The sequence below is a fragment of the Perca flavescens genome, chromosome 9 (genome assembly GCF_004354835.1).
Source record: "Perca flavescens isolate YP-PL-M2 chromosome 9, PFLA_1.0, whole genome shotgun sequence".
NCBI classification, from domain to species: domain Eukaryota; kingdom Metazoa; phylum Chordata; class Actinopteri; order Perciformes; family Percidae; genus Perca; species Perca flavescens.
This window is the reverse complement of record NC_041339.1, coordinates 19,471,816-19,487,455: the sequence shown is the minus strand read 5'-3', so window position 1 is coordinate 19,487,455 and position 15,640 is coordinate 19,471,816. Positions and strand designations below refer to the sequence as shown.

At 38.7% G+C, this 15,640-nt stretch overlaps 1 protein-coding gene across 3 annotated transcripts; it reads left to right on the top strand.

Moving 5' to 3' along the window:
- Positions 1-3,130: 3,130 nt before the first annotated feature.
- Positions 3,131-15,181, top strand: nexn (nexilin (F actin binding protein)). Of its 3 annotated transcripts, XM_028588034.1 has the most exons (15): positions 3,131-3,276; positions 5,236-5,695; positions 5,839-6,036; positions 7,505-7,589; positions 7,703-7,851; positions 9,965-10,168; positions 10,739-10,912; positions 11,072-11,260; positions 11,653-11,844; positions 12,230-12,274; positions 12,588-12,782; positions 13,019-13,240; positions 13,422-13,610; positions 13,742-14,105; positions 14,263-15,181. In XM_028588034.1, the coding sequence occupies exons 2-15, from the start codon at positions 5,285-5,287 to the stop codon at positions 14,274-14,276; spliced, it is 2,631 nt and encodes an 876-aa protein (XP_028443835.1). In that variant the 5' UTR covers positions 3,131-3,276; positions 5,236-5,284; the 3' UTR covers positions 14,277-15,181. The 3 variants fall into 3 exon arrangements, with proteins under 3 accessions (XP_028443835.1, XP_028443834.1, XP_028443836.1); XM_028588033.1 differs by lacking the exon at positions 14,263-15,181 and having other exon boundaries at positions 13,742-14,241; XM_028588035.1 differs by lacking the exons at positions 12,230-12,274; positions 14,263-15,181 and having other exon boundaries at positions 13,742-14,240.
- The last annotated feature ends 459 nt before the right edge of the window (positions 15,182-15,640 follow it).

Here is a 15,640-nt window from a genome sequence, read left to right as displayed (position 1 = left end):
TATTTTTGGTATGATTTTGAATTAAATTACTTTTACTGTACTGTCTGTTACTGTAATGTACTTTTGGAAAAAAATAACATTTTCTCTAACTTAAAAAGGCTTACGGTGTGCCTTCAAAGCAGCTTGGTGAGAGTGTGGTCTACTCTGTCTACTGGTGACACCTGTATTGTGATGGGGTTGCCTTTTCTCCTTATAACAACTAAGCATTTAGCAGTCACTGCTGGAAAAGTATGATATGTATTCAATGCACGTGTAATTCAAGAGAGAAACAGCTCCAATATATTCTGATGTTGGAGATACAGAGACTGCTAAGGTAAAACAAATGTTACATACTGTAGTTTGCTTGTCCTCTATGTATTCAAGAGAATAACAGCACAAAATATGTGGTTTCTAGATTGAAAGGCCTGGCCAGTCATTTTAGCAGCACTATTGTAACCTCAGTTAACCCTGTATAACTGGGCAGCTGCAGGACAAAAGAGAGTTCATCACCTACGGTGCCTGGCCAGTCTAGTCTGGTTAACACATGCAAGCCTTCAGCAAGAACACAACAGAGAGTCTTGACACACTGAATCTCACATTAAGATTACAAAGTAAAGACATTATCGATCTAAATTGAGTGCCTGAGGAATGTGTTAATGAGAAATTGTTTTTATGTCAGTAGCATAGATGCTATGGTGGGCAGGAAGCTGTAGCGCCTCCTCAGCTATGTGTACATTATTGTGATATTTAAATTATGTTTGTGACATGGTTTGTTCAATGAATGTTTGTTGAAAATGTGTGCCGTGTGATCAATGTATAAACGTGGAGGGTTAGCCATTGTTCACAGAATAAAATGTTAAGTCTTTGCTGAGCTTTTTTTGGTAATGTGGTCTGATATTTACTATGGACTAATACTGTTTTAGAAGAGGCGTGGACAACTGGCATTGGTGTGTCCATCCACCAGCACAGTTTTGACCTGCTGAGCCAGTCCACTGGAGCATCAGCATGCCTGGGTGTTTGGGCTGTACCACCACAAACATATTCATAGGGGTGTCAGGGCTGAGCTGCAACAGCTGAAGCTAAGGCCAAGTCTGACTCAGGTTAGCTGTCCATACAGTGTTGATAAGTTTCCACAACTGTGGTGCTATTTAAAGCAGTCCCCTTGTTGTCCCTGATGCCCCGCAGGATGGAGGAAGACGGAACCCCTTTGCCCCGAGATTTCATAGAACAGACCCCCACCCAATTTATGCCTTAATCTGAGCAGGAAGTGATTAAATGACGGGGTGAAAACAAGCCTCTCTAAAACACTGACAAGTCTGTAAGGTGCAGATAGGCTGATCAATATCATGCAACTTAATTTCTTGTAAAATTCATATGACTTTAAAAGGCTAGATTTATGTTTGCTCAATAAATCACTAAAACAATACAGATCTACGCATGTCAAATACAACGACATAAAGTGGAAGTTCCATGCTAGCTTCCAGGAAGTACTCTGAGCGTCAAGTACATTGGCTGGCAGTCTTACATTACAACCAGTTTTTTTGTCTTTTTGTAATCATTTGTTGAATTGTGTGCGCCAGTAGGTTTTACTTTTTGCAATCAAGGACCTTCCAGTAGTCTTAATGTTCTTTCATCGAAGGAATTTCATCAATGGCTCTCAGGTTTCACTAATAAGTACAGTATTAGCCGGAGCTTTTGCTCTTTTGTTTGGGGTTTCCCAAAGCCTCCAGCCCTTGACACAGCAAAAGTTACCATTTGCAGTTCATTCTGACATATACCTTTAACCTATAAAGTAGTGGTTTATGTTATCATTATCAAGTGAATCATGTAATACACTGTGCCAAACCAGGTTTTCAGTATATTACAATTGATTATGTAGGCAATAAGAGGCGTGCCACCTCTCAAAAACCTCTATAACATTCCTAGAATACTAGAATGGGTAGCTACTTTACTTTTCTGCCTGCGGCCTGTTTGGTTAGTGAGTCAGCAGCTGTGCGTGGAGCCATTAGAGCAGACAACATGTATCTGCTGTAGAGTTTCTATTTACATCCACCCACAGAAACAGAACCACTTTCTCATCTTAGACTCATCCATCAAAACTCTGTCAGATAGGCGTACACTGTATATTCCCTAAAATATGTGACATATAGGAATTGGTGATTTCTAGATGTGACCATATTGAAAAAAAAATGTGGGCAACTCTTGGCATGATGATATGAGTTCCATCCGTTATTACATAGCAGAATGACAGCAATGCTTAGGTTAGGTGGGGGAAACAGCCATCTTAACTGATAAGTCGGGAATCCTGGCTCTAATAGGCCAACAAGCAGATAAGGATAATGTCTTCTTATCTTGGTAGTCCATTTTTTAAAGAATGTGTAAGATAAAAAAATAAAAAAAAACATGACAATTAACCAGACAAAATTAGCTGTAACAATAATATAAAAACAGGAAATGTTGCATGATGCAAGCCTGGCATATAGGTTAGGGTATAAACAACAGATAAAGCAGTTAGACACTTGTTTCTGCATACAAATACTGCCCTAAATTAGAGCATACACAGTAATCCTCTACAACTAAACAACAAACCTATTATCTTATAGGAATTACACAGTGATACTGTAGGAAGTATTATGGTCACTGTAAACTCCCTGCTAGCTACAGCCATAGACTATTCATAATTGCAGACACTATCAGCCTGCATGATGGCTATCATGGAGATATTGAAGTCATATCAGAGAATATACGACCACCTCATTAGTCAATAACCTGATATTAAAATAAACACAGTTAAATCATTGCAAATTAACCATTAAAACACAACAATACTGTAGGCCCTTATTGTCCTTACAAAATTGTTAGTGATTTGTAAGGACAATTATTAACAGTATTTATACAGCTGCGACTGCAAATGATCTGGATGAGACTGTGTGTGTGTGTGTGTGTGTGTGTGTGTGTGTGTGTGTGTGTGTGTGTGTGTGTGTGTGCGTGTGCGTGCGTGTGCGTGTGTGTGTACGTGTGTGTACGTGTGTGTGTGTGTGTGTGTGTGTGTGTGTGTGTGCGTGCGCGCGGGCACACGAGGCAACAGCTGAACCTGCGGTAGGCGCGCGCGGAATGTAGTATCCGGTAGAAAGTAACGGTACTTTTAAGGAAACTGCTCACCGACACACAACCAGCAGCCAGTCGAGTTGATGAACCCGGTGGTCGCATCTCGGATTGACCTGCGTTTCACTTCTTCTGGTTTATATCGATCTAAAGGATTTTAGTCAAAAACAGGAGCGCCGGCACGCTAAAGAGGTAAACCCCCATTTGAATAGATAACAACATGTTGTAAGAGGAGGTTTGTAAAGCCGTACAACTTTGTTCATCATTATGTAGCAAGGTCAAAGCTACATGAGTTTAACGAAAAGTTGTCTTAAACAGATCATCTCAATTTAGGCACACATAACTTACATCAGATAGCCTATCTTAAAGTGTAAATCAACCTCTTTTAAAATAAAAAATATTGTGGTTAGTTAGGCTACAGTTACAGTTTGTAGTAAAAGTTCATCCAAGTCCACAATAGCCTATGTATGTGATCAGGCATACAGGAACAGAACACACTAATTATGATAGGCTGTAATAATTAGAATGATAGATATATCATATCACATTAATATATCTGCATGTGTCAAACGTGTGTGACTGTCATGATATATTGTGCCAGCTGAGTAGGCTACAGAAATAGGACATCACCACCCAAACCTAAAGTTTGTCCTGTAACTGGATTTTTGTTTAGTTCAGTGTTGATTTAAAGATATGAAGATTTATGAAAGAGTTCTTTTATAACCAACAGATAAATATTTTACACCAAGTAGGTAACATTTTCAACATCCGCCCAAACAGAAAGTTAATATCCTTCGAGTCAGAAAGAATAAAGAATTAAGAAAGATGACTTGGTTGTATATTCTGAGTCCAAAATGTGTGTTTGTTATTAATGCACAGCAGAAGAAACATTTCCACAGGCTTCAGTTTGAAAATGGAAGGTGAGTAGCCTATCTGAAACAGTTGTCAGTTTGTGTTTCTGTCGGCCTTCTGACATTCACCTCCTTGTTACTGGGATTGAGATTGGAATCAAAATTATCATAATTAATATATCCTAATCAACAAGCAACCTTTCAGAATGAAGCAATGAAGACACAAAACATAAGCCATATGAAATCCTAATTTTATTTTACTGGCTTACTTATAAATTAGCATTTCTGATGTTATTCTGACACCAAAAACGTAGTCCCATACGTGTGGAACGAAACAATAATGCAACTGTGTTAAATCGGAAAATACAAATAAAATGTATACTGGTTAGAAGACTTTTGAGTCTCAATGGGCTGGGAATTTTAAGTTGACCACACACTGTGGTCACACTTCCAGGTGGATTAAGTGTAACTGAATAGACTGATAAGAAATAAAAAAAATCTGTGATGTGGGAAATATTAGATACACTGTGGTAACATCTACATTTCCACTTGTATTCCATTCAACAGAAAAATTGTCAACTTCCTGATCAGTGTCATAATATCTGTGATCTTCATAGAATATAAAAGGTATTTGATTACACTGACAAACAGCCACAGACTTTGGTGTTGGATGACTAACAGTCCAAACAGCTCTCCTATTATCCCGTTGCCTAGCTCTTTGTCTGGCCATTTTGTCAAGGGTCTGTAGGGCGACATGTGGGTGCCAACTTGAGCTCTGTCCAACTGCCTATCACTATTCAGAAATAGCCATGATCACATGCCCTGGACCCGCAAGTGGGCTATAAATAGAGGTCAAGCTTCCAGTGCTCTCTTTCTTAACATACTGGGAAGTGGAGCAGCTTTCTTTGCCCCTAATTTTGTAGTCAATAAGGGCCTGTTGCACTTTTAAATCCGACTAGGAAAATAATGTTATTATATAATAATAAATTCATAAGGCAAAGTAGAGGATCTTGCCTTTGAAATGGCTGTAAACTGGTTGCCTGATATTATATAACAGTATAAATAACAGTTAAAATGAAAAAAATAAGGTCATTGTCATTTTAACACAATACAAATTTACAACAACAATAAAAATATGGATCGCTGAAAGATTCACCAAAATATTTAATTAATAAATTGGTCAACGTTTTGCTAAAAGAAGTGAATCTTTTCTACATACTTAAGCTTTGTGATGTGTAGATCGCGTGTGCATAATGCAATAAGAAAGTTAACATTTGAATCCTCCTCCTTTGCTTTGCAGGTAACATCTATACAGAGCCTGTTTGTCAACTTGTCATTGTGGTGCAAACATGACTGAGGTGGCGCAGATTGCGGCTGTAGTCGCACACGACATGGACGATGTCACAAATGAAAGTGAACTCAACATGAGCGATGCAGAAAACAAGGAAGATCATATGACACATGAGGAAGACGATGTGGTGGTTGATGAACAAGACAACGACACAGCTGAGGAGAAAAGTGAGGAGACTTCACATATAGAAAACAAAGAGCCTTGCTACAAGAATGATGAAGAAAGTATTGAGACTGACAACAAGACACACATGAACGGTGCGGATCACAAGAAGAAGGACACAGCCGATGAGAAAAATGAAAGCTCAGAAGCTGTTAATGGTGAAGAACAGGACACAGAGACAAAAGAGGATGCAGAACTTGACACAAATAAAGACCAGAGTATTTCGGATCTGGCACTAAAGAAAGAGGTGAGTATAGAATTTAAGATCACAAGTGATGAAATACATTTTTGTGGACGATGTGATTCTTGGCCATATGGATATTTCCCTTCACAGAGACCACCTACCCCTGCTGCACAAATAATTGTCCCTCTCTCACTGTTAAACCACAGAAACTCCTCCGATCCAGAAAGCCGGTGGCTAGAAGCTACGTTCCAAACCTGAACAAAGACAAGGGGGAAGTGACAGGCAAGTTTGAGGCCATGCAGAAGGCCAGGGAGGAGCGCAGCAGGCAGAGGAACATGAACGAGCAGCAGAAAAGGAAGGAGCAATACATCAAGGAGAGAGAGTGGAGTCGCAGGAAGCAGCAGGTCAAAGACAGATAACTCCACTAACCTCCGACCGTGACCTGCATGGCATGATGGGGCATGAAGGGGGTTTGACACGGCTGCCAGTTGGAGTGAGAATTCACTGTCTTTTATACACCACACAGTGTTTTATAGAATTAACCCATTTATAGTATTACCTGTTCATACAATTATTAATTCACGTAATATTCAACTTTGGTTTGTGCTTGACTTCAAAAGATGGTCATTTTAACCCCAATGATGTGCACAAGGAATACTAAAGGACTGAACCCCACTGGTCCTCCAACGGAATCTCCATAATTCTAAACACATGTTGTGCAGCCAAGCATCATTATCCAGATTCCAAATTTTACACGTACCAAAGATACACATTTACAGGAAAATGCATGTAAATTAGTGCTGAAACATTTAGTCAATTAATCAAAGAGTCGAATAATTGAAAATGAAAGGGAACTCAAATTTTACACTTCCCAAATGATTTTTCCCTACTAGTATAACTTGGCTGTAGAGAATCTATCGGCTGTTAGTGGTCAAGTTGCATTGTGGGTATTTGTAGGCACCAAGTTTTGAAAGGAAGAAGAACGTGTAGAGAAAAAAAAGACAATACAATAGTGCTGCTGCGTCAGTTTCTTTTCAATTTTCAAGGGAAAACTGCACACACAAAACTCCAGCTTCTCATATAAGATGATTTTTCTCTGATTTATATCACTGTAAACTGAATATCTTTGGGTTATTGGACTATTGGTCAGAGTAAAGCAAGACATTTGAAGACATCACTTTGGGCTCTGTGAAATTATAATGAGCATTTTTCACTAAATTCTGGCATTACTGGACTAATCGATAAATCAACTAATTGTAAAACAATAGACAGATTAATCAATGATAAAACATAATGAATTATAATCTAGTATAAAATTATGCACGAGACATACACATTTTTTCCACTTATCTAATATTAAGCCATGACAAAATGGTATAATGAATTGAACTGTATTTTATTTTTTACAAATGTAAAAAACAAACAACAATAATAATGGTGAATATGTATGAATTAACAATTCTCAAAACTAAACCTCAATATATATACACTATACATGTATATGAAAAGCTACATGTGTGAAAATAAAAGGGGAATGTCAGAGATCAAGATTTAAGACTTTGAGATTGACTGTGGTAAAATAAACGCAGTGATACGGTGTTATGTGAGTGGATAATCACTGATACTCAGACAGAACAACCTCCCTGTGTACAGCCGTGCCATAGCTGGCCGGGCTCGAGCACCTATGCTCATCTCCTGCCTGTGCAACAACACCGGGCCCAATCAGAGGCCCATCTGCAGGTCACATGACCCAGCTATTAGCAGGGATTAGGCTCTTGTTTTTGCTGGGACCAGCATGGCTTCTGAGTGGCAAAGGAGATGATCCCAGCTAAACCGTAACCTCCCCACTGCTCTCTATCTGATCCGCCACAGATAAAAGAACTGCTCGCTTCCAGTGATGAGGAAGAAGAGGTGAAGCCAGCAAAGGTAGAAAAATCCTACGTCCCCAAAATCACAGGTAAGACACACAAAGGGATGCAAAGAGTAGGGAAGATGGATATTTGGCGAGGGATCTGGAAGGAAAAAGGATGCTGAAGGCTTGTGTTGTCTTGTGTCCTGTGAAATCCTTAGGTAGTGTGAAGGGGAAGTTTGCAGTAATGGAAAAACAAAGAGCAGAGGAAGAAAGGAAGAGAATGGAAGAAGAGCGGAAGAAGAGGGAAGCCCAGGACAACATGGAAAAAGCCAAAATAAAGAAAGAATTGGCTCAGAAAGCAGCTGAGGTAAGTAATCCTTGGCTGAATTTCTTGTACAGGGTTGCACCGCTCACTAGGACAGCATGTCTACATGCGGTTCAGGCAGCACTGCCTTTTCTGATGAGAACGGCATACTTGTATGTGTAATGATTCAGGTAATCCTCAGCTGCCACTCGGATGAGTTATTTTAAGTGGCATTTGAGATCCAAACAGTTGGCAGAGGCTGGATATAGGTCTGAAACCACCAGTTGCATTGTTGACATGACCAGCATGTGAACTTGGTAACGTGGTAAATTAGTTATTATATCTTACTGTGTAAGACTTGAGGTAGATTGGAAAATGATGTAATGTAGATCAAGTGAATATTTCCAATTTCTACAGAACAGAGTGAAGGCCTATTGTACCTTTAGACAGTGTAGTTCTTGGGAATGGTTACGTAAGTATTCCTGTGCCAGATGGGCAATTACAGGCAATTACCTGCTTCTTCTTTGCCCTAATTCTGCTCTGTACAGCGAGAACAGTCTAGCGTTAACAAGGCCGTAAATGTTCAACAGCTCTACAAAAATCTGGACACAGGACACTGTTGTCAAAGTAGTGATTTTATTTAGTTTTTGATTGAGAATACATCTTTACTACTATGCCTTTATCATCATCCGTAATGATCAGGGCCGTAACTACAACTGTACACTGAGGACTGTGAGGACATGTCATTTGTATTTATTGGGGGAATTTAAGGGTTTTAGTAACGACAATTAAAAATAATTCTATAATTAAAAACTAAGATATTATTTATGTTGATTTCACAGTTTTTGGACCTCCTATTCGTATTTGTCCACCAGAATTGTATTCCCGTTAGGTGTAAGAGGGCTTTGAAACAGCATTTTAAAATCCTAATGCTGGGAAATAAAACGCTTTATTTTATGGGTCTCTTGGTCTTTTGTTGGATGTTTTCCTCTAAAGAACTATATAATAATTATCGGGCAAATGGAGACATAGTTGTAAGCAGGTATTTAGTTTAGTCGGTTCTTTTAAAATTACAAGCAATTATTGTTTTTCAGAAGCTTTTCCTAAAAAGAAACTGCTCAATTTCAATAAAACTCGCAGAAGAAAAAGAAGCTAAATAACAAAAATCTAAAACTAAAAATGAATAATAGATATAATATTATAATAATAGATAAAGTGATCGCTGTCAGCAACACCATTCCCTACAAACCCTTCCTTCTAAAAAGGTGACTCATCTACAATTACATTTACTAGAGGGCTTTTTATGTGTATTTCCTACCTGTCTGTAAAGTGAATCACTCCCCCATTTTATAGCTTGCCCCATTACTATTTTCTTTGTTGCCACTTATATGAAAAACCAGAATAATGCTTTAGATCCTTTTCAGAAACGGGGTAATGCCTCACAATTAAAAGGATCCTGTCTGAATGTAAAGAAGAACTGACTTGATGATCTAGAAACAACTGGAACAGCACACGACAGCGCTGCCAGGTGTAGACAGCATGACTGGCAACTGTTTCCCACACCTCCCAGTGACTAAATTAGCTCTAGACCTCCTTACTGTGACTAAATTAGACTCTGCTATCTTAGACTGACAACCATACTCTGACCTACTGCAAATGGCAACATTAGGCCAATAGAGTTGCTCCCTATCCACTCACATGCTCTTATTTCTAGTCTGTGTGCGTGTGTGTGTGTGTGTGTGTGTGTGTGTGTGTGTGTGTACTGCGATTGACCTGTATTTGTTTTTCCCTCTACCACTGAACAGTTAGTGTGTCATGCTGTGTACAAGAGCTCACGTGGTTGAAAAAGTATTCAGATCTATTATTTAATTAAAATGATCCATATAAGTTTATGTAAAATAAACTCCATTACAATAATACATGCTGAGAAAATCCCCCTTAAAAAGAAATAAAGAAGTACTGTATTATCAGCTAAATGTACTTAAATTATCAAAAGTAAGTATGGAAATACTCAAGTAAAGTAGAAAAACCTCAGCAGAAAAACCTCAGAATTGTGCATAAGTACAGTACTACTAAGTTACTTTCCACCACTGTCAACCTGTCAACTGTTCATCATTCATTTAATTTAATTTTTTGTAATACCTATGACAATCCTACATTATCAAACACCTTTTAGGATGGAGATGACACAATCCTGGTACGAGTGGTTCCAGCGAAGTCATCCCGACCTCCGGGCAGAATCAAGCTGAACTTTGAAGACATGGAGAAGAATCGCGAGGAGGAAGTGAAGAAGAAGGCCGAGGAAGAGAAGAAGAGACGGTACGATGAAAACAGACGCTCCTTCAGGGATGCCAAGCGACGCTCGGTTGTTCAACAGGAGGTAGGGACATGAGGAAAGAAACATTATTGTTAACATTAACCCTTCTGTTATTTTTCAAAATGTCTATATCAGAAATATGGGTTTCTTTTTAACTACCTAATTTGGATGATTCCACACATCTCGCGTCACAAGTGCAACAAAAGATAGGATCTCTACTTTCATTGACTTTTGGGTGTTTTATAATTCAAAACCACACTGAACGTTGACATCTTTAATATGAGTCTAAATAATTCATAATTTCTGCTTTTTAACTCAAGAATTAGGTATAATTTCCTATAAATGAGGTGTACTGAGTGACCATGAATTCCAAAAATGAGTGTAAAACTGGTAATAAGTTGGTGTTAGTGGTGTTTATAAATGGTAGTGAAAAGAAGCGTTAACGTTAAAAAAAAGAGCCAAAAACATTGAAAAAAGTGTCGATAAAAGAGATGAAAACGTGTGTTGATTTTCAGAACGACAAGTACATGCTCGAATGGAAGACAACACAAGGGTTAAATAAGATTTTTTACAACCACCTACAGTATGTGGATCACAGTTAAACAATGTATTCTCACTCTCATTTGGATTTAGGATGAGGAGGAGAAGCCTTCAGAGAAGGCGCAGGTGACTCCTGGAAAGCTGAAGATGACATTTGAGGAGCTGGAGAAGGAGAGGCAGGAGCACAGGAGGAAGCAGGCTGAGGAGGAAGCCAAGCGCCGCCTGATAGACGAGAAGAAAGCTTTTGAGGAGGCCAGGCTGGGAATGGTAAACAAATCTTCAAAACATAACATTCAACTTCACAACTCAATACATGTATAATATTCATTTTTTCCCCTTGCATCCTGATACTGACAAGCAGTGGTATCAGAAAAATATAATTTCTGTTGTGATTGCCTCAGACATTAGACGTTTGTGTGTTATCAGGGAGAAGATGTGGAGGACACTCAGCCAGCTCAGGAAGACAAGGAGGAGTTCCGACCTGGAAAACTGAGGCTGAGCTTTGAAGAGCTGGAACGGCAGAGGGTAGAAGAAGAGCGCAAGAAAGCAGAGGAAGAGTACAAGAGACGAATGGTGGAGGAGAGAAGAGCTTTCGCTGAAGCCAGGAAGAGCATGGTCAGTATGCTTCCCATAGGCTAAGTAAAAATAAAAAATAAATATGAAAAATTAAGTGAACTCAAAAAGCTTTCTTAGATTATAAAATGTCCTCTTGCAGTGTAGACATCTCAGTTTCCAAACATGGAATATTATGGTATGTCATTGTAATTTAAATGCATCTTAGATCTGATATAGCCTTGAAAGAATAGTTACACATTACGGGAAATACACTTATTCACTTTCAAGATGGAGCGTTAGATGAGATGATTGATGCCACCGTAATATCTGTATGCTAAAGATAAGATAGCAGCCAGTTAGCTTAGCTTAGCATAAACACTGGAAACAGAGGGAACAGCTAGCCACTTTTTATCTACAGTACTCAAAGTTTACTGTGCTGTGGTCTTACTCAGCTTGTAGATGAGGATGACGAGGGGCTGATGGCCTTACTGAACCTGGAGGGCAGTAAGCCCGGGAAGATATGCGCCAGTTTTGAGGATCTGGAACGCCAGAGAAGAGAGGACGAGCAGAAGAGGGCAGAAGAGGAGGCCAAGAAGAGACTGGAAGAGGAGAAGAGGCTCTTTGCCGAAGCCCGAAAGAACATGGTAAGTTTACATCACCCAAAAGTTATACTCTGCATGTATTTATATTAACAGAACATGTTCGTTTTTGGTGATGCAGCCTTTGACTTAATTTGCTGCTGCTGAGCTTTCCCTGAAACCTGCATTAAAACAAAACATTAAATTGTCCCAAAACACATACATGAAAATTAAACAACAAATAGCAAATAGACCTACTTACACTTTATGTATGTCATTATAAACAAATATCAGTTACTGTAACTTTTCACACTGACTGACTCTAAATGTGATCTCTATAATTGAATTCTGATTCTAATTGAGGATGAGGATTTAATGTACTGTATATTAATCTGATCAACTCAAATGGTACACTGCACCTCTGTTCCCTTGTCCAAATTATTTCTTTAAGAGCTCTGGCCTGGATCAGGAAATGTCTGCATATGGAGATGAAACAGTAAGATATTTTCAATTTCAAATGTATATTTTTCACAAAGAAATATGAGGAAACAAGATACACTATTCTATCATAAATGTATTCCCTATGAGCACAAGGGCACAAAGCTCTATGATGATGATGGTGATGCACGTTGTTTTTAAATGCTATGTGCAACAATAAGAATTGCTCCTGCTTAGTATTTGCTGCGTTTATCACATTATTTAATGCCGGGTAAGTAATTGGACTTTTGTTTGTTGTTTTGCTCTATTATGGACATAAAACTTTACTCCCATACAGAAACATCTTCCTTTGTGTGTACTTCTGTTTAAAGGTACAAGATGAGGAAGAAGGGATGGTGAAGAGTGAATCTCAGGAAGCACTGCACCCTAGAAAACTGGAGATGAACTTTGAAGAGCTACTGAAAGAGAAGGAGGAAGCTGAGAGGAGACGCAAGGCAGAGGAGCGCAAAAAGAAAATGGAGCAGGAGAAGCAGGAATTTGAACAACTCAGACAAGAGATGGGCGAGGTCAGTTTGGAACAGATGAAAACACACACTGTTTAAATCTATCAGCCATTTATGCTTGAGAATACAGTAGGGTGCTGACATTTGAATTTCTATACACTCAACCTTGAGATATCTTAATGCAATGACAACTGTAAAGTCATATTGTTTTCAGTCCACATTGTGGTCACTTGTTTCCATCATTTACGTGTTCTCACAACTATGCAAACAAATAAATGGGCTTCTACTGTATCTCACAGGATGTAGTGAATGAAAGCTCAGATGTTGTAAGCAAAGAGTATGAAGAACTGACCAAGCTCAAGAGGACTGGCTCCATCCAGGCTAAGGACCTCAAGTCTAAATTTGAGAAGATCAAACAGCTGACTGAAGAGGACATTCAGAAAAAGATTGAGATGGAGAGAGCACGGAGGAAGGCCGTTGATGATGAAATTAAAGAGAGAGAAGCTGAGAGGTTCCAGGAGGTAAGAGAATACACACGGTATACAGGGGCAAGAATTTTTCAACAAGAGATCAATAATTCAAGATGCCACAAACAACTTTTGTGAGTTTGATTTGATAAAATTACAAAACATTGTCCCCTTTTTTTATATATCAATGGAGGAATATCATAATATCACATATAATAATTGAAGTGTTTTTCAGGAGGATGAGGAAAAACAAACAACTCCAGCGAAGGCCGAAGAGTCACCATTCAAACAGAAGGTGGATATGAAAGCCCGATTTCAACAAATGGCCAAAGCCAGAGAGGACGAGGAGAGGAGGAGGATAGAGGAGCAGAAGCTGCAGAGGATGCAGTTTGAGCAGCAGGAGATTGATGCTGCCCTCCAAAAAGTAAATCTTCCATGTCCATTACCATAAATGCAAGATGGTTCCTTACGCATGACAGCATAGCAAGAGTTTGGTTTAAGGTCGCTTTGACCCTGGCAACAGTTTGTGATTTTCTTTTTGTCATCTGTTTGCAGAAGAAGGAGGATGATGTGGAGGACGAGGGTAGCATCATCAACGGCTCTGCGGCCTATGAAGATGAGGAGGATCATGCCAGATCGGGGGCTCCGTGGTTTAAAAAGCCCCTTAAAAATCAATCAGTGGTGGACTCGGAGCCAGTTCGGTTCACCGTTAAGATCACCGGAGAGCCCAAGCCGGAGGTGACCTGGTGGTTTGAGGGAGAGATGCTCCAGGACTGTGAGGACTATCAGTATATAGAGAGAGGAGAGACGTACTGCCTCTACCTGCCGGAGACCTTCCCAGAAGACGAGGGAGAGTACATGTGCAAGGCTGTGAACAGCAGAGGCACAGCAGCAAGTACCTGCATCCTCACAATAGAAAGTAAGACCACCTTGGTGTGATTGCATGCCTGCATGATACCTCCCATCTGGATTTCAACCTCTCTCTCTCTCTCTATATATAAAAGTGGATTGCATGCTCCTCTTCCTCGTGAACTCAGGCCGATGTGGATAACCGCTCTTCTGTTTCTTTCTTGCAGCTTATGACTACTGATGCCCTTCCATGTTCTGGAAACTTTCCCAGTTGTCTCTCACTCCTTTTTAAAACTTTGTCCCTCATGGTATGGTCAAACAGCAGAGGGAAGAAAATAGCAGTACGCTTGGCATTCCTAAGGGAGGGATACACAACACAAAAAAAATGCGACATGTTGTTTACGTTTGTAAAGCTGCACTCCCTGTAGAGTAGGATGATACTTGTGCCAAAAACAGACACGATTCTTGTTCCCATGCCAAGGGTTGTCTTTGCTGCGAGGCCCTTATGATATTTGTGAGACTAGCAATTTTTAAGTATCATAGTACTGTATTGTAAATATCACGCTTTATAGTCCAAACATGGCAAACATTATGTTTGAGACAATGAATTGTAAAAAATAAGATTTGTACTAATTTTAAAGAACAAGGTAAGGGAATATCAGTAAAACATCTTGCTTCGGTATTCTACTACTGCTCAATAACTTTACAATATTAATCAATTTTCTGTACTCTTTGCCATATATAGTATTGTGATACTTGTCTGGTATTATATAGAGGGGTAACATCGCTTAATCATCACTTAATTAAAATTCCACAGTGAAGGGTCTGTTGACAATGATATCGCAAGAACAAATCAGTTGAACTCACCTGTACATCCTGATTTTTAATTAAACTCTTTCGGTCCAGATTAAATGTAATGTAACTGCAGCATCTAAAAAAGATGAATATGTTGATTTTTCATGTACCAACCCCCTTTTTTTGTTTTGAGTTAAATGTAATACTCTTAATACAGTTGTACTTATTCAGTTGTGCTGGACAGTAGGTGACTATTTTATGGTTTGATAATAAAGTAAACATAGGCCAGCCTGAATATTTGTCATATTATAAATGAAAATGTTTTAATAAAATGAACAAAAAATAGGGTAATTTTTGCAGTGTGTTTTATTGTTGCATGGGGGGGGACAAATTCTGGTGGTTGCATAGTCTGGTGGTTGCATAGTCACCAGTTCAAGTAAAGAGGGATTTTTCCTTCAAATAAAACATTTTTTATTTATTTATTAATTATTATTATTATTATTATTATTATTATTATTATTATTATTATTATTATTATTATTATTATTATTATTATTATTGTTAGTATTATTTATTATTATTAGTAGTAGTAGTAGTAGAACACATTCTCAAAAAAGTATGATGATTCTTTCTACTCTTCTATCATGTTAATTATCTTTTGACTAATTAGATTTATCTTGCGACTTTTTTGGAGATCCAGCCCCCACTGAATATAGTCATAAACTAAGCGCTATGCCAAGTGCATCATGTTGAAACATTTATGGAGGCACTGAAGAAGTTGTTGATGTAATTTAATAGAGTGTGGGAAGA

What these genes read in the sequence shown, in the direction of transcription:
- nexn (XM_028588033.1), top strand. Translation starts at nt 5,285, where the DNA reads ATGACTGAGGTGGCGCAGATTGCGGCTGTAGTCGCACACGACATGGAC. An exon ending in CTACGTCCCCAAAATCACAG is followed by an intron (nt 7,590 to 7,702) that starts GTAAGACACACA and finishes TGAAATCCTTAG; the next exon opens with GTAGTGTGAAGGGGAAGTTT. An exon ending in CCGAAGCCCGAAAGAACATG is followed by an intron (nt 11,845 to 12,229) that starts GTAAGTTTACAT and finishes TATTTCTTTAAG; the next exon opens with AGCTCTGGCCTGGATCAGGA.